Source organism: Alosa pseudoharengus, unplaced genomic scaffold (assembly GCF_046254945.1).
Source record: "Alosa pseudoharengus isolate Yale_2024_CS ecotype anadromous, Long Island Sound unplaced genomic scaffold, YU_APseudo_1.1 YU_APseudo_1.1_scf_1, whole genome shotgun sequence".
Taxonomy (NCBI): Eukaryota; Metazoa; Chordata; class Actinopteri; order Clupeiformes; family Clupeidae; genus Alosa; species Alosa pseudoharengus.
The window spans coordinates 25999391-26019265 of record NW_027468564.1 but is presented as its reverse complement, the minus strand read 5'-3'; the positions used below and the strand labels follow the sequence as shown (position 1 = coordinate 26019265).

General features: G+C 41.5%; 2 protein-coding genes across 2 annotated transcripts; both read left to right on the top strand.

The window, feature by feature from the left end:
* Nucleotides 1-971: 971 nt before the first annotated feature.
* Nucleotides 972-2885, top strand: LOC143124055 (GTPase IMAP family member 7-like). Its single transcript, XM_076285326.1, has 2 exons — nt 972-1073; nt 1734-2885. The coding sequence occupies exons 1-2, from the start codon at nt 1052-1054 to the stop codon at nt 2720-2722; spliced, it is 1011 nt and encodes a 336-aa protein (XP_076141441.1). The 5' UTR covers nt 972-1051; the 3' UTR covers nt 2723-2885.
* A 2220-nt stretch (nt 2886-5105) lies between these two features.
* LOC143117784 (uncharacterized) lies at nt 5106-17477 on the top strand. The gene is made up of 11 exons (XM_076279292.1): nt 5106-5144; nt 5638-5775; nt 5929-6141; nt 6484-6588; nt 7641-8474; nt 8956-9099; nt 9362-9448; nt 10074-10304; nt 10440-10462; nt 10608-10726; nt 17132-17477. Exons 1-11 carry the CDS (start codon nt 5106-5108, stop codon nt 17284-17286), a joined length of 2088 nt encoding a protein of 695 aa, XP_076135407.1. The 3' UTR covers nt 17287-17477.
* The last annotated feature ends 2398 nt before the right edge of the window (nt 17478-19875 follow it).

The window sequence follows — 19875 nt, the reverse complement described above, 5'->3', positions numbered from 1 at the left end:
CACTAAATGTACACATAACTTAATTTTTTAGACCCCCCCATGGATGAAATTCTACGAAACTTGGCATACCCCCAGAGAATGTCAGGTTAATCATACACATAAAATTTGGTGCAGTTCTGAACGTCTTTACTGAAGAAAGGGGCGATTAAAGCAGAATGATATTGCATTTTCATTTTTTACCGGGGGGGTGCAAATCACAAATGAGTGATTATGGGCTAGGTTGATGTGGGCCCTTGAGACCAACATACCATAAAAATTTCTTCATCCTCGGTGCCACGGTTCAGGTAGATATTTAGGAAAAACTGCATTTTTTGGGTTTCGGGGGGCCCAGCACGGAGGGGGAGTGGCCCCCGGGGACCAAACAAAATTTTTCCGTAAAAGTCTAGTGGGGCTACATACCCACCAAATTTCATGTGCCCCGGTGTTTCGGTGCCCCGGGTATCATTGACCAAAATTTCAGGAAGTAGATGACGGGGGGAAAAAAAAAAAAGAAAAAAAAACTTTGACAATCCCTATATGACCGCTTCGCTAGCTAATAAGAGGATATGCACACATATCCTGAATTACTTCACCTGGCTTGACTTAGTCAACATTCCTACTCATTCTGTCTGGGTGTTCATAAAAAGTGTCTTTGAAGCTGCTCTGAAGGACCCATCCTTGACTTTGAGAAACGGTGAATGTCTCCGGGCAGGCCAGCAAACCCTTCTTCTTTTTCGGTGAGCTTTTCTTTTGGCAGTTTGCAAACGGAGTGCATTACCACCATCTGCTGGACTGAGGTGCAATGGCAAGTGTACCCTGTAGCCTCATTCTGGCCGCCGGGTGAACAAGGCGAATAGTTGATTTCACATTAACCCAATGATGTTTGATTCTTCCTGGATGAAATTGGAAGGAGGAGATTTGTAATGAAATGGCTATTGTGAGTTGATTATTTCTGCATTGGTAAAGACTGTGTCACATTGATAGCCAGTCTTTTGTTTATTTTGTTTTTGAATAGTGGTGTGTTCTTCACGCAGATTACAACTGAAAGTCTTGTGATTGTAATCACCAGGTGATGGCAGCAAATGAAACCAGAGGTCAGTTCTAACACACTAACACACAACAACAACACACTGTAGGGGGAACATTACTAACCTCCACCAAAGCGTATTATGCTCCAGAACGCTCACCAATCTATTATCATTATTACCACCGGTAGTGCATCATGTAGGAGTTCTCAGGGGTTTTTTTTTTCTGTTGACTTTCATTTTTTTTATTTGTCAACGATTCCCGGGACATCTAAACACTGGCACATTAAACTTGGTGGTCATGTCACAGAAATTAAGCGATTGGTCCCTGAGGGTTCAGTTCAGGGACTTCCGTCCATTAGGGGCTGTACAATAAATACAATTTAACATGTTTAAGGCACCCTTAACAGTTTTTTGATAATGTTTCCAATATCATTTTGATGACACAATACCCCATAACATCACAAACAGCAAATTTCGTTCATGGTGCCTTTAAACTGTTAGCAAGGAGTGGCAATATAATCCAAAATTTTAACCAAAGGGAAGCATTTTGGATATATTGTTTAGAAGCAATGGAGCACCCAGGTCTTTAATGAAGTTATTAACTTCACTTGATTTCTGTAAATACCTCAGTAGTAGACAGTGTCAGCACTATGGTCAACTGCAGTTGTTTTAAATGCACTCTTTAAATGACAGTGACATTTATTTGCGTTTATGACTGAATTCTAGGAGCATTGCCTTTGCACAGGAGGATCGTGCTGGTGGGGAAGACTGGATCAGGAAAAAGTGCAACAGGAAACACCATCCTGGGAAGAAATGCTTTTGAAAGCAACGCTCTGCCCAGTCACGTGACTGACGTGTGTGAGAAACACGACGGGGAAGTGGAGGGCAGAGACGTTGCCGTGATCGACACGCCGGGAATCTGTGACAGGAACAAGACGGAGGAGCAGATGAGGAAACTGATGGCCAACTGCATCAAGCTGTCCCTCCCTGGACCCCACGTGTTCCTGCTGGTGATCAGACTGGGAGTGAGATTCACAGAAGAGGAAGAAAATGCCGTAAAGTGGATCCAGGACAACTTTGGAAAAGATGCGTCACGTTACACGATTATATTGTACACTCATGTAGATCAGCTGAAAGGTATTACTGTGGAGGATTGCTTAAAGCATGAGAGTCTTAATAGGATTTACAATAGCTGTGGAGGAAGGTATCTGCCTTTCAACAACAGTGATAGAAATAACAGAGAACAGGTACGCCATCTTCTGGAGAAGATTGACAACATGCTTCAGGTAAACATAGGAGAGTTTTACACCAACGACATGTACAAGGAGGCTCAGAGAATGATCAAAGAAGAGGAGGAGAGAAAGAGACAGGAGGAGGAGAGGAAAAAGGAGGAGGAGAGAAGAAGACAGGAGGAGGAGTGGAGACGGCAGGAAGAGATACGAAAAGAGGAGGAGAAAAGGAGGTACGAAGATGAAAGAAGACGAGAAGAAGACAGAAGGAGACAAGAGGAGGACAGAAGACGACAGGAGGAGGACAGAAAACGACAGGAGGATGAAAGAAGAAGGGAAGAAGAGGAAAGAAGGAGAGAAGAAGAGGAAAGAAGGAGAGTGGAAGAAAAGAAAAGACTGCAGGACGAGATCAGGAGACAACAGGGAAACTCATGCTTCAGGAGATGTTGTCCATGCTTGTACGCAGATCCAGAAAGAGAACTATGACATTGTGGCCTATGGCATACTATGAGCATCACATTTATTTTCAGCATTATTCTTTGTGAATCACTTTGAATGTGATTAACTATGTTATACTGCATTTCACGTCTCTGGAAATAATTATGCATAAATGAATTGAAATAACCTATGTACCTTCATTAATCATTGCACCCCAATAAATCAATAAATTGCAAAAACATTACCCTACATCTCATTCAATATATTGCATAGGCATTATGTTACGCCCCACACAAGGATGATTCACTTGCAACAACTACTTATGACTATTGGATACACATATAAAGTGCTGTGGTAATGAGAGAATACTCAGGGAGAGGGGAAGGATGAGGTAGTGTGCCTGTGGTTTCCGACCGTCTAGCAACAGAAAGATAAACTCCATCCTGAAGGACACAAAACAATAACTAAACTGGGAATCATACACATTCTTGCACTTGGACTAAAGAAAATAGAAATGGAATAAGAAGGTCTACTTGTTTGTTTTCCTGGCTGCCACAAGTGGAGAACAAGGAAACAAATGTGACTACTTACATGAACTTAAACTGATCCTGAAGAACATGCCAGATTTCCACTGAAGGGAGACATGTATTGTCTGACAAGCTATTGTGACTGCTCAGTTAAACATTTAAAATAAAAAAAATAAACTTTAAATTAAAAAGTTAAAATATGCACACAGGTACACACAGGCAAAACCTACACGTGTTTGTCTAATAATTTCACAGTACAGTATAGTAAAGAAACATTGACAAGACTTTACCTCAGTGTCCATAAAGCGTTTTTAAACAGATTCAGAAAGGCTATAGGTGCATTCATAAACTGCATAATGACTGTTATACTGCATGCCCGTGTACTGTGCAACTATAAAAATAGACATTACTGCACTGATGAAGCGGTATTATTATAATGCCTAACAGCTAGAAATATCATAATGCATTACAAAGCTTTTTTTACATTTATAATGCCATCATTAATCGTGTAGTTTTTTTTCCTTCTTGTTATTTTGTAACTGATAATACATATAAATAGATCACCTGAAATAGAAAGAAAGCAAACATTTGAGACCACACAATTAGGGTTCCATTTGAAAACAGATACAACAGTGACACCTACTGGTCAATTTGCATTGTGAGTTTGAAAAAGACTTCAGGCCCTGTTGTGCACCCGGCGTAAGGTGGCGCAAAGTGTGAGGGACATACAGTATGATAACCTCTGCAGAGTGGCAGCTACATTGTATCTATCATAACATTTATACCATACCTGACAGGCATTTGGAACAGTGAAATGGGTATTATTACTCAGGAACGACCAAAACCAAGGCTGGTTAGGTAACAATACACAGTGACTGCGTACCAGACCATTTCTATTGGATACTTACCGGTAGCTCCTTTACTATCAGTGTTCAGCAATAATAATAATAATAATAATAATAAGCTTTATTTGTATAGCACCTTTCATACACAGAATGCAGCTCAAAGTGCTATACGTTTGAAGCATGTAACACAATAATAGTCAGTCAGTCATTATCAATCACTTTTCTTCATTGCTGGGGCCGTTTATGATCCACTCAGCAACATATTAAAAATATAGAAAATAACATGTCATAAGACTGGCAGCCTTAACCCTTTACCCCCCACAAGCACGCCATATGGCAACTGTGGCAAGGAAAAACTCCCATATTCCAGGAAGAAACCTTGAGCAGAACCTGACTTAATAGGGGGAGACCATCTGCTTCTGGCTGGCTGCGCCCTCCAATGGCAGCAGATGTAGAATAATCTGAAAAAGTAATCTACAGGATAAGATGAGTTAACTGAAAGCTTTCCTGTACAGGTATGTTTTCAGATCTTTTTTAAAAATATTTACTGAACTCGCCTGCTTGATGTACAGAGGCAGGGTGTTCCATAGTTTTGGGGCGTAATGGATAAAAGCAGCTTCTCAACTTTGCTTGTGGAGCACTTTGGGTACAATTGAAAGATTAGAATTGGATGATCTAAGTTTCCTTTGTGGTCTATAGGAAATAGGGAGCCAGTGAAGTTCAGCCAACACAGGGGTGATGTGTTCTCTTTTCTTGGTCTTAGTTAAAAGTCTAGCCGCAGAGTTCTGTATGAGTGCCAATTTATTTAGATGTTTAGGGTGTTATTAAAATGGTATATATGACCATTGTATAAAATACATACTGTCAACTGCAGGGGGAGCCCAGCAGCACACACACACACAAAAAAACCTAAACTGCATTGGATGCCTTTAAAATGGACAATGTCATATCTGTATCTCAAAATTAGAATGTGCAACTTCAAACTAATTTTGCCAGATCGGGTCATATATCATGATCCATTTTTATATTGTCCATCAACAAAAGAATCAAGCAACGACTATGAGTCTGAAGTTGCACATTCTGGCGCGTCGGGGTCTGGTTCGCCCTGTCGGGACTTATTTTCCCAATAATGACTGGCGTTCTATACATTATCCCTTAGGCTACTTGAATAACTAGGCTATCACAATTAAAATGATAACCCTACGGGACCCTACAAGACAAGACTAGCTGCACAGAATACATTCCCATGGTAACTTAGGCACCATCTCTTTTTTGAAATGAAGTCAAGGCCAAATTCAGCCAGTTTAATAAAATAAATCCCAGCTCAATCCCTTATCTAGGTTTTGTGAAATTACCCCTCAGAAAACCTCAGGAATTATGTTTACTGTGTATTTCGCTCATAATAGTCGCTCATAATAAGTCTTTTAACACTTTGAAGGATATGCATTTCACTTCAAAGTGCATCATTTTCTGCTACCTATGTATCATGAATTGTGTGTGTGTGTGTGATCTCAGAACCCAGTTTCATAATGGCTAGGTATTTTATATTCCAGTAAAGGTGCAAACTCATGTGTGTCTCTGTGCTCCTCAGCTGAAAGTGCCCAAAGAACCCAGCCAGATGGTGAACTTCCGGAATCTTCTGCTAAACCGGTGCCAGACAGAGTTTGAGAGGGGATTGGATGTCGAGATCATAGAAAAGAAGAACATTGAACTTGTGACTGGCTCTGAGGTGTATATATTTGTGTGTGTGTGTGTGTGTGTGTTTTGGTTGCTTAATGCATATGTTTTGGTGAGTGTCCTCACTTCCTTTTGGCTCATGCTACATCATCTCTTGTTTTCTGACCTCATTTCCTCTCTTGCCTGGCTATATTTATGTAAGTAGGAACAGGAACAGTGTCTAAAGGAGGAGCTCCAACAAAGGATGGTGGGCATTGGAAAGTTCATTGGCGAGCTGTTTAAGGTGAAAATGCTTACTGAGGCCATCATGCATGATTGCATTGGTAAGATGCTGAAAGCGCACAGTGAGGAGAGTCTTGTGTGCCTCTGTGTGATGCTTTCTGTCACCGGTAAGGACCTGGACTTGGATAAGACCAAGGTCAGTTTGTGTGTGTGTGTGTCTGTGTGTGTGTGTATCCAAATAATCATTTTAATATTATTTAATATTGTGTTATTGATGCTGACTTGAAGGGGGTACATTTAAAAGCAAAACACATGCAATTTCAGTTCCATGGGCTTCTTATATTCCAAGTTGCGGTCCAAAAGTGTGATGATTTGACACAGACTTACCAAAAATGACAATAGCAGGTGTGTTTGTGTGTGTCACAGCACACATTTTTTTCCACAAAGTTAGGTGGAAAATATTTCAGAATGAGAGCTGGTGAGAGACTGTAAAACATATAGTATATGATTGGTTTTTGTCTTTATATTTTTCTTGCAGCCTCGTATGGATCATTATTTCAACAACATAAATGTCATCATAAAGGAAAGGCAAACTTCCAACAGGATCCGTTTCATGCTTCAAGATGTGATTGACCTGAGACGCGTAAGCGCGCGTGCGCGCACGCACGCACGCACACGCACACGCACACACACACACACACACACAGTATGCATATTTGGCACCTAGACACACTCGTAGATTTGAAAATGGATCTTACTGAATGTGGGACTATTATGTCAGCCAAAAATGTTTGTACTAATTTCTATACCAACACCTGTACACACATACATACACACATACACACACAGGATAAGGTGCCTTTAAGTCGACGGTGGCAGCGCTGCCTGGAAGGCAACTTTGGAGGCATAAAACACCATTGAGCCACACACAAACACACACACACACAAACACACACACACATACACACACACACATACACACACACACACACACACACACACACACACACACACATACACACACACATACACACACATACACACACATACACACATACAAACACACACACACACACACATACACACACACACATACACACACACACAAACACACATACACACACACACACACACACCTCCTTTTACTCTTTCTCTCTGTCCATCCCCTCTCTCCAGGCAAACTGGGTTAGTAGGCATGGTGATCCTGGTCCACAAACCATTGCTAATATCCGTAAGCAGGCGATGGAGAAAAAGTCCAAAAAGATGGGGACCAACAGATGACCCAAGAGTAATGTACTTGAAGCTCTTCTCAACTTCCAGACATTGCCAGTGGCAGCACACCAAGAAACCAAGACACACACAGGTTTCAGACTCGGCCAGATCTCAAAGGTGTGTGTGTGTGTGTGTGTGTGTGTGTGTGTGTGTGTGTGTGTGTGTGTGCGCATTTCCTATCATGCATATGTCTGTCAGTTTACATGCACAAGCACAAACCCATCATCACATTTTTTTATCTGTGTCATGACTGAATGCAGTCCTAGATGCTAAATGGTCCTCTACTGCTCTCTTCTCCTGCAGCAGCGGCTATTATATTTACTAATACTATATATTATCACATCTTCACCTTTAATAACCTTTCATCATTTGTCAATTGAACACCTTCTTGCATGTTAACAGTTCCTCCCTCTCCCCTCCTAGCTCATACCTCCACTAGCACCACCAGCAGCAACACCATCAATACCACCTGCAATACTACCACCACTACTACTTCCAAAAGTAGAACCACCAGCAGAACCAACACTACTACTCCCAAGAATAGCACCACCAGCAGAACCAACACTACTCCTCCCAAGAGTAGAACCACCAGCAGAACCAGCACTTCTCCTCCCAAGAGTAGAACCACCAGCAGAACCAACACTACTCCCAGTAGAACCACCAGCAGAACCAACACTACTACTCCCAAGAGTAGAACCACCAGCAGAACCAACACTACTACTCCCAAGAGTAGAACCACCAGCAGAACCAACACTACTCCCAAGAGTAGAACCACCAGCAGAACCAATACTACTACTCCCAAGAGTAGCACCACCAGCAGAACCAACACTACCACTCCCAAGAGTAGCACCACCAGCAGAACCAACACTACTCCTCCCAAGAGTAGCAGCACCAGCAGCAGTAACAGCACCACCACCATCAGCACCAGCAGCACCACCAGCAGCAGCAGCACCAGGAGCAGCAGGAGTGTGGAGTGTGTCCCCCCTGGAGGACGACCTGTCCTGCCCCGTGTGCTGTGACATCTACACCGACCCCGTGGTCCTGCCCTGCAGCCACAGTTTCTGCAGGCCGTGCCTGGAGCGGAGCTGGAGGGAGAAGTGCGTCCGGCAGGAGTGTCTCATCTGCAGGCAGAAGACCACCGCACACAACCCCACCCCCAACCTGGCCCTGAGGAACGTCTGTGAGGCCTACCTGAAGGAGAGGAGCGCTGGGACCCCACCAACCGAATCTGACTTTAACAACACCGAGACGCATTTAGTAAGTTCTGTAGTAGGCTGACAGTGTAGATTTATGTGTAGTAGTAGTATTGATCACAATTTACTGTGCACATGTACTGACTGCATGCAGAATTAAAAATCTATGTAGTTGTTCAAAAGTATTTAGCTCAGTAGAGTGCAGCGATCCATCATCATCAAAAGGTTTGGGGGTCCCATATGATCACTTCCATCAAGTAATTTTCTGGTGTTGAAATCTAAAATATTGCATCTTAGTGCCTTAGCTATATAGAAACTCAAACTTGTCCTATACTCCTACCACAAATACATATTATATCTGTGTAAATACATTTGATTCTTTCTTTGATTGTCACATTTTGATTCTTGTTTTGCACACCTATTAGCCCTGATGTCCATATATGGTGTTTTGCACACCTATTAGCCCTGATGTCCATATATGGTGTTTTGCACACCTATTAGCCCTGATGTCCATATATGGTGTTTTGTGCGTCTCCTGCTGTCAGGTCCAGGCTTTATGCCCAGAGCACGGGGAGAAGCTCCAGTTCTACTGTCAGGACGAGGACCAGCTGGTGTGTGTGGAGTGTGTGACTCAGGAGCACAAGACGCACGCGGTCTGCTCCGCTAAGAAGGCCGCACATGAACGCAAGGTGAGACCGCTTTCCGGAATAGAAAGGAATGCAAAAATGTGAAAAATTTTCTCTCTCTAAAATTAGAACACAGTATGATGTATGTCTGATGTATGTCTTGGTGTATCAGCAACAAACAGCATGTAGATTCCCTCTTTCTAAAAAATAACAAACGTAATTTGGACAAAGAAACGTTTTAAGAGCAATGTTCTTGAACCGTATGACAGGTTTCCTTTCCAAATATTAGATGTGATTATTGTATATTTGTACTCTCTCTCCATAGGATGAGCTGAAATGTCTGATAAAATCACTGGAGGATGATGTGAAGAAAAATAAGACTTTAATTGAAGGAGTGATGTCACACATCAAGGTCAGTTCATAAAAATGATGCAGAATTGTTTAGTAAAATGGTAGAACGTGGGTGGATAATCTGCTGACTGACTGTAAAAGATCAACATTTGTCACTCTTTACATAAACACATGATAGGAGACCGTGGCAGAATTTTTGAAAGTATGAAGATGCAGGCCTCAGTATCTTTGAACTTATTCCCGTACTGAGAACACACGATTAGAATTGATGTCTTGGCAGTTGTAGCAAAATAATCATATTATGCAGCAACAGGGTATTTTTTCACATTGTGTCAAACTCATTGCCCAGACTCCAATGCTGGAGGATCTTTTTTGTGCGGTCTGTGACAGGCCAATCATATTAGACAGTAGCAGTGTATTGCTGGAGGGTGTTTATTGCGTGGTCTGTGAAAGGCCAATCATATTAGACAGTAGCAGTGTATTGCTGGAGGGTGTTTATTGCGCGGTCTGTGACAGGCCAATCATATTAGACAGTAGCAGTGTATTTCTGGAGGGTCTTCATTGTGTGTATTGTGCGGTCTGTGAAAGGCCAATCATATTACACAGTGGCAGGGTAATGTTAAACTTACTGCCCAGACTCAGATGCTGGAGGGTCTTTATTGTGCAGTGGTTGTGGCCTGTTCCAGGCCCAGGCAGCACAGACGGAGACGCAGATAAAGGAGGAGTTTGAGAAGCTCCACCAGTTCCTGAGGAGAGAGGAGGAGGCGCGGATAGCAGCCCTGAGGGAGGAGGAGAGGGATAAGACTGCCAACCTGGAGGAGAAGATGGAGGCCATAGAGAGGGTGATCTCCTCCCTCTCTGAAAGGATGAAGCCCATTGAGAAGTTGATGGAGACGGATGAGGTGTCCTTCCTACAGGTAGGCATGTCTGGGGATGGGAGAAATACTGTATCAATTAAAAAAAATCTAATGTCATAGGTACTCTATTGGCAACCAGTGTTGCACACAAAAGAGAATAACCTTTATTTCTTTTATTTTCCTATTGTCCTGCAGACATTTTCAGAATCAAAAGAAAGGTATAGTGTCTGTTTTTTTATTATTTACAAACAATATGCATCCAAATACCAGCTCACAGTATAGGTCAAAACACCTGACCTCCCTCTCTCTCTCTCTTTTTCTTTCCCTCTTTCCATTTATCTCTCTCTCTCTCTGTCTCTCTAGAACTCAGGAGGCCTTCCTGCATCCTCATCCAGGGTTCTGGATGCTGCTGGACGTGTCCAAGTATCTGGACAAGCTGAGCTACAGAGTCTGGGACAGAATGAAGGAGATGGTTGCACACAGTGAGTGGCTCAGTGAACCTTGTTAATGATATATCAGTAGATGGATATGGTAGAAAGGAGCTCATAGTAAACAACAATATCAATGCATATAAATGGAAATGCTACAGTGGGCATCGCTTTCAAATGACCACTTCATTCGCGCATTACGAGGCCGTGAAGCTGCGTGAAGCTTTAGTACCACTTTCAGCCACTGTACATCGCTCTGCCTGTCGCCCCTAATGAAAAAGCAGGAGACTTGCCGAGAGTAATCCCAGCCTACGAATTCAATAACAAAATAAATCATGCATAATTAAACATTACCTCGATTTAGGCTACTTGGGTAAGTCTTAAGGCTTGACTACACGGTGGTAACGAAAATCGAAATCGAAATTTGCTGTCTACATTATTGTCAGTGTTGGGGGTAACGCAGCTACGCAAATCAAAACAGTGGTGTGATAATTGAGCCAGTAGAGAAATAACTGTTCAGAATTAATCTGTAGCCTTGGATAGGCTTCTGCAGAAAACAGTGTTGTTGCCGATTTAATACTATCTGGCGACGTTTTTAACAGGCTACACAATAGAGGCTTAGACAACTATGACCCACGTTTTGGTTTCGTACATTAATTTGCCCTACTTCTTGACTGCAATGTAGTCAGTTGACTGCTTGACATGTCATTTGTATTTTTCTGTACAATAAACAAATACATCTACTTTATGCCGCAGAATTACATTCATATTTGGCTGACTTCTGCAGACGCGCAAAAAAACACTGCCACTTCCCTCCCCATATTCCACTGATCACACATCAGACATCAGGGGTGCGTTCCCCAAAAGCTACCCTTAACCCAGATTGGAACTCTTGCAGGGGACTGATAACTGCTGCGAACGGCGGCTGTCATCAGCCGGCCTTAACGCACGTGCGCCACAGAATTGACGGCGTGGGTGAATAGGGGATAAATAACAATAGAGTACACAACTGTTTCACCAGCACATTTAAATGACTTGACTAAAACCGTGCATAACTGGAGGTAGGCCTACACCTGTTATCTGAGCAGTCTGTCCTCATTTTGCGAATGCGAGGACGATATGAGTCTGTTGCATTTCGTTAGATGTCCGAGTCACGCAAAATGTTTAAAAAAAAACACTGGCTCGTAATCACAATAATTTAACACACGACAGTTCGATACTTCATCATGTTCCCATGCCTACATTTTGGTGAGTAGCATAGAGATCGTTAAAACAATATGGCTCTCCGTTTGGGACATCGAAAACGTATATTTTTAATAGGGTAGACGTCGGAGATGCTGACTTGCAAAGGCCTCGGGATAACACGTTATCTCCACTATCATCAGTCAATGCCCCCTTGATCAAAGTGGGGAATGAAAGAAAAAGTTTGAGAACCACTGGCTTAAGTTACCTGCAGTCCAGAACACACAGAATATTGCAACAGAAAGTTGCCTTTATAATCAACTAGGCCTAGCCTACTATTTGTTCCAACAGCATTCAAACAAAGCCTTTATAAAAGTGAAAAAAAAAAAATATTCCATAAGAAGTAAAATAAAATAGGCTACTGTTACTGTAGTAACTGTATCCCAAGCTTTAGCTCCCCACGTCTGTGACAGGCAGACGTGACACCGCTAAATTCTCAGCTTGTTTAAACCCCACACTGAACGCGTAAGACCGCTAGGCCCATCACTGTGGGGTGCGGAGCCTACTCTGGGATTTAAGTCAAGCAATATAACCATACAAATGTTTCAAAATTAGTAATTTCGGCTTTGTCTGAACTGGTCATTGTAGTGTAGCACTTGTGTTGTGGACCAGTTAAAAGCTACACATCTGAGATTACTAGATTCTTGAGCCGTGTAATAAGTAAAAGCTGAACCTGAGATATGGCAACTATAAGCACTTTATTTTGTACAGTTTCCCTTAGTTTAGTAAATGAAAGAAAATAAATGTGTGTAGTTATTAGTAAAGTGTGGCAATGTATGATGTATGGATGTGGTGTATGTAAGGCAGTATAATTGTAACAATGACAAATACACACTTTCCCAGTATCAATCAATCACCCTTCAAAAGCAAGTGCAATTCAATCAGTGCAGTTCAGTGAGTTTGTTAAAGTAAGAAAAAGTCCTTTTAGGTATTAAAGAAAATGTTGAACTATAAATAAATGCAAACGTCCCTTATGGTATAAACAGAAAATTCAAAAGTAGTTTCCTTTCGGCTCCTTGTGTGGAAAGGAACGCTTATCTGTAATCCGTGTGCGCTGCTCGAAGTTCACGCAGATGGTGAAGAAACCTTGCTGCAGTTGATCAGACTGCAGCAGGCTGGGCGGTCGACGCGTTGAATATCTTGGACAGGCTCGCCATCTTAGCTCGTCTGGAATCCACTGAAATCTTCTATCCGTATAAAAAACCAATCGAAGCTCTTCTCATGTTGAAACAAAATAAAATATCTTCTTGGTGCGCAATATAAGAGACGTAAAGTTAAGAAGTAGAAAATATATCACAATAGATATTTCTAGAAGTTATAAATGTGTAGTTATATCGAATATTTTCTTTAGTTCAAGAAGGTGACGTTCCGTGCTCGGACTGCAAAAGCAAAAGAGAAATAATCGCGCATGCGCGGTGCCTTAGTGGCACTGAATCTAACAGTGCTACAGTAGGCTACGTAAAAAATAAATAAGTAGGCCTATCCCCTATCCAATGATATCGGCAAATGTTTGTTTTCCACATTTCACTTCACCATGCACCTTCGACAATGAATAGCTCATTACTGTTGAACGTAGGCCTAACTGGTATCATTACAAACATTATTGTGTGTCCTAAAAACTGGCATTTTATGGCATTGTGTCATGTAAGGTCGTTGCAAACTCTAGAGAAATGTGTGAGGTGGTCAGCGGGGGATTGGATTGTGTTATTATTTGAACGTTCCACACTATCCACAGCTGTGGTATCGGGGGCAGGAGGATTACTGTTAGCGCAGGCTTTATATAAAATTCTTTAACAGAAGGCCTGCCTCGAATCCTCGAATGCTTGCCCAAAATAAAGGTCTGTGGTTTGCGCAGCCTCCAGTAAATAACACACCCGCCACAATGTGCGGTATGATGATTTTCTATGAGCAAGATGTTTTTGGTGCCCTACGCGCACTGCATGTTCTTAAATAACAATGATCATCAGTAGCCTAATATTCGACCATTATTTTGTGTAATTGGGCTATGCATTGGGTTAGACACCAGGGGCCATATTCACTAAGCCTTTTATCTTACCACTAGGAGTAGGCTCCTAAATAGCAATAAAAGGTTTCTCTTATTAAGTTATTCACAAAGCCTTTCAGACCTACTCTTAGTAAGGAAAAATGACAACCCCTGAACAGATTCTGGAGCTGAGCGCTGTAGAATCTTTGACTAAGAGTGAGTGAGTCTTCGTTGCTATGGATGACGTTACTCATGCACGAGCTTGACTGAAGTGACCACCTTGATTGGCTGATGATTGTAACAAGGGAATGATTCCAAACACCTTCCTTACGATGAGTGGCAGGTGACAGGTCTGAGAATGCGTGCGCTACACAAGGACGGAAGATGATGAATAACTGATAAATAAAAAGGCCTAGCCTAAATGAATCAAGAGTAAGGCAAAACAAATAGCCTAGTAGCCTAATGAAACATACGGATTGATGTAGTATCTTTGTAACATTATTAAATAAATATGTTAGCCTAGGCTACTATGCCTATGCCTACAAAGAGAACATTTTAATTTGATTCACAATAATGTTACATTTAATTTACATGTTGACAATGAGTAGCCTAGTTTTGGTTGTTGTTGGTGGTGTTATTGCATGTTAGTTATGCCTACAATGCAAAATTGCTTCCTCACGATTGGAAGCTCCTGTAGCCGCGTAGGATTTCAAATGGCGAAAAGCCACAAAACCGGTTTGTGAATAGGTCTGTGAGGTAGGAGTCCTCTCGGCTTCTTTTAAGCTGTCACAGAGGTGAGATTTGTTGGGGGCAGGGCCGATATAACTGGGCACAAATGTCTGATGGCCCCCCCTGCCCCCCAGCCAACGTGAATCAGGCGGTCAGTTAATAGGCATATCGTGAAGATTTTTCTTGCCATCTAAGGCACGAGCGCATCTGTGAGGCCAAGCCTCACCAAGTAGCCCGTTTGTTTACAACTAACATTGCATTTAATTAAACTGCTTATAGGCTATGCCGAAATAGTTTTCAACATTTTGAATATTAGTCTCGGGTGAATTAGGAAATGTTCTCAAAGTAGCCGTAGGCCTATGGATGAAAGCTGCTTGGGACCCCCCCCCCCCACACACACCCCATTCAAGCAATATAACCATATAAACGCGCAGCCGGCCTGCACTCATTGTTTCAAAATTAGGCTTTGTCGGCTTTGTCGGAACTGAAGAGCTGTGGACGGCACGCCAATGGAAATAAATTAACGTAACGCAACACAACACAGACCCCTCTCTCGCGCCAGTCACTGAAATGAACGCAACACAGAACCCACTTCTCTCGCGGCAGTCACTGACAGGCTAGCCTAGAATAAATGCATGGGGAAAAACACTTCCCCATGACAAAGACATCGTAAAACACTGAAAGTTAATATTTTGTCACTAGCAACATCTGTCCTTTGTCGAAAGCAGTTGCATGTATAGCTCTGAACAAAACCGTTCGAGTTATTTAAGGGGGACGAATGAAACATTCTACAGCTTAAATTATGTAAACTTCCCACGACTTTAATATTTGACAACATATCATGAATGGTACTTCAAGTATGTGTTATTTTATATAGATTGCTGCTGGGCTATGTCTTGGTTCATGTCTGTTAACAACTCATTGCAGTCCTCGCGGTTGCATCCATCCGCCCTTCTATGAAATGAAAAAGACGTAGGCTATCTGCAAGCTGGCCTATGATTTCATTGCTGAGTTTGCGGCAAAAAGCAAGAAGATGTTTTTTTCTGAGTCAGGATATGGCGAGTCAATGTCATTTATTTGTCCAATGGTAGCCTACAAACCAGTGTCCATAGTGCACAATGTATCAATAGTTTGAATGTCATGTGTGTTTCAACTCATTATTCATTAATTCCCCCTGTTAAAGTGTTCGCCTTTGTAGTTTGGTTTCGTGATAGCCTATGATAAACGGCTTATGGCCAAATATGTGACTCAGCTAATGTTATAGGCTATAAAATATAAATATAAACCCGGAAAAAGTTGACAGGTAGCCTAGGCTTTGTTTCGGTCCCGGTGATTATTTATGAAATTGTGCAAACGACAGGTGACAGAACACCGGTTGAGAGACTCGTTTTAGTGTCTGAGCATAGTGAATTGTTTGACATGACTTCACAACTTTACCATAACATACCAAAAGCAATAGCCAACGTGAGTTTTCTCTTCCGCAACATTTTGTACCCACACGTAACGTTAGTCACTTTGTCTATCGCAAAAAGACGCTTCCGGCTGCTTTTTGGAACAAGAACGCTGGCAGATTTTTTTTTCAAACTGAAAAAGCGGTCTGCATAACTTCTTTTGTCAGAAAAAGACGCTAAGTCTGAACGTAGGCCTACCCTATGGCATCAAAAAATTGAAGGGGAGGGTCATGCGTTTTTTCATAATCACTTTGGAGGGTCATAGAAAAATGTCTTGCTGGCGAGGGAGGGTCACGTCTTTTTGGACTAATGCTCCCAAAACTCCTCCGGTAGCCCCTTAAATAAATAACGAACAGTCCCTAATGAAGTAAACTTGTGACCATCAAAACTCGTTTATCGCCTGTAACTCTGTGATAACAGGACGTAAAAGGAAGGCATTTGGCTGAGCAACGGAGGTTAATATGCTCTATATTTTGTCCAAATGATGTCTGTCTATCATCGTTGCACTCGGAGAAAACCAGAATGTTTAATTTGTCCTGCGTTTCTTCTATGGCTGCAAACGGGATTCACTCGCAGTTAACCAAATATTTCTTTATTAGGGCAGGGCAGGCATATTTCTGGCTATTAAATTATTTCTAAACCAGTCTGCTAAAGTCTGTAGTGAAGTCTGTGTAGGGTTTTCCAGGCTCCATTTATTTTTACGAGACACCCTGCTCACTTGAGCCATCTACCGGTTGTTTGGGTTGTTGCAGCGTCTCACTGGAAAAATACAAATTAAAGTCGCGTGATACCGCGTGATCCCACGCGCGGACCGCGAGTGAAGCTGGCCAAATCGAAGCACTGCCCACTGTATGTAGTATTCCTGCAGTAGCTGGTCCAAGTAGCTCCAAGATCATATGTTTAATACCCAGGAAAGACATTCACATGGAGCTGTACAATCTGTACAATGGGGCAATATATTGGGCACATATCAATTCATCAATCTTTTACTGGATGGGCTGCATTCTCATACATTTCATAATTTGTTTGTATATTTTGTGTCCCTCCTTTAAGGTGCCGTCACAGTGGGGTCAGACACCCTGCAATTCCACCCAGTGATATCAGCTCCCGAGCACCTGGAATGCTTTGCAGCTGGTCTGGAAACTTCTGGAATATGGAATGCAGGAGGGGTCTCAGGACAAGCCAGAGTGGATCACAACAGTTTCTGATGGCAGAAGGGTTCACGTCCAGTTGCAGGCTAGAGATGGGTGATGATTGGTGATCAGAACAGAAAGACTGCACTTTTGGTTGGATGTATTTATTCAGTTCAAGAACATGGTCCCTTCATTGCGCAACTCTAACATGTTTTACTGCTTTATTGTAAGATGGGAGAAAATATTGATTTTGTAATCAGTGCTGTATTACAAATGTTATATAAATCTTTAAATCAATCACAAACCGTTTGTGGAGTATATCTTTATTATTTATTTATTTATTTATTTTTATTGATTCAACTAAATAACAATCTAATTTTAGTTGAATGAACTTCACAATGTATTCACATCAACATACTACACCTAATCCTAATGTGAAATACTTGTGCAGATAGGGGGAGACATCACCCCAAAGAGCTCTGCTAATATAATGTTTATGACTGTGTCTCAAATCGCGTACTTCTGCACTTACAATACCTAATTTGAGTGCATGAGGGTGTTCACACTGAAAATTCCAACGACACGAAGGGCGCTGCAAGTTCCCGGATGGTGCACTCATAACGGTCAAAAAGCTGAGTGTGCAACGCTGGACACTTTTCGCCCTTAACGGACGCCATCTTGGCCAAATAGCGGAAGGGGAGGGAGCGTTTTCAAACTCGTGGTAATCGCGGTTGAGAAAGCTGAAGCAGCAGCAGTGGAAAACAGACTTTACAGAGGTACAAGAAAGTTATAATATAAACGGTTCATGTTTTGACAAGGTATGACGATGTCACTGTCGAATTGAGGACGCCAATAAAGTTATATTTAAATGTTGCGATCGTCATTTCCGTGAAGTGCACGGAGTTAGTGTTTGATATGAGACAATACTATTCTGTTAAAATTTGCGCACTCCGCCAGTAAGCACACAGTGCACATAGGGTACTACACGAAAGTGTACTCATGTAAGTACACCAATTGAGACAGACTCTATGTGTTATTGTGTTATTCTTCTATATCACCACTGGGTGGAGCAAGAGGTTAATGGACATGGATAGATTGACAGAAATTATGTCTTACAATTGCTGTCCAAATATATTCAAATAGAATAGAGATTTACCAGAATATCAGGAAAACAAAATAAACTGAACTTATAATGAAATCTTGTTTATATTCTGTTGTGAATCAGCTCAGCAGTCTATACGGTTCATTATAACAAAATAGTTAGAATGGGGATGTTTTATCTGAAACATTGTTTTATCCCTTGTGTTCATGGGTTGGAGACTTCCAACCATGTCCAATCAACACTCTGATCTAATTATTATAACATAACATGGTGGGAGATACAACAGTAATGCACAACTGGCTCAAGACTGCAGCAACCCATCCATCATGCTGTGGGTAAAATCTCTCTGTCACAGTTCAACATGTGAACAACAACCAATCCAGCATGCTGTGGGTAAAAGCTCTCGTCACAGTTCAACATGTTAACAACAACCAATCCAGCATGCTGTGGGTAAAAGCTCTCTGTCACAGTTTAACATGTGCTGTCCACAGTCAATTAACAGTTTACTCAATATAACACTACAGAAAGAGTATCCCCCTGTGTATACTCGGCCTTGGGGCCTTGGTCTCATGTAAAGACACAAACTCCTCGCCTTATGGTGGCAATTTTAGTCTACTAAAGGTTATTGACAGTCTGTGTCTGATTTGTATGCCTATAAGGATACAGCTGGTTTAAACTTCACAGTGGTTTATACAATAAATATCATAATATGCTTTCATGTTTTGGGACCATATAGTGGTATTCATTAGATGTATATATTTGTATTTGTAAAAATGTCTACAACAACTGCATTAGGCCTACCAAAAAAGTCCATTTGGTTATGGTGATCATTGAAAATCACAGAATGGTCACACTCCAAAAATCTTTCTTTCTTGCTTTTATTCCATTAGCAACAGGGGTAAACGAACAAACATTTCGGCCTTATGGCCTTCGTCAGTGTGTTTCATCCCTATGGCTACTTCCTAGTTTTAAATAGGCAAGTTGCCTCAATTAGTGACACCTGTGTCCTCTTTAGCTCCGAAAGAAGTCAACAGGCACTCCGACACATCAGTGGGGTATACTATGAAGCACGTTAGACATATCTAGGCTATGTAGTAGGGCTGTCAAAATAACTGATTAATTTCGATTAATTAATTTGAGAAAAAATAACTGATTAAAAAAAATTAGTGCAGATTAATCAATTCCGTATGACCTTTGACCCCGAGCCGTTCTAGTCAGTAAAATTTAGACTGTAATATGAAGGAGAGAGAAGAAAACGTGCTGCCTGGATCATTGATTGGAACATTTACTTTTAAAAAACGGCCTGATGGTGTTGATAAAAAAAAGTGTTGAAAATAAAGTCCTCTGCAATGAAATGCCTTGTATGTGAAAAAAAAACTTCTTTCCGAAGCACTTTTGAATTTATTTCCTCAGCATATTAGGTCATATTATAGATTATTATGGCAATTATTTGAACAGTGAAAATAATAATAAAAGAGTTTTTGAACTTTAATGTCACTAATGCTGATTATTCAATGATTCATTAGAATTTAAATATTTAAAATACTTTCACAGCAAAAAAT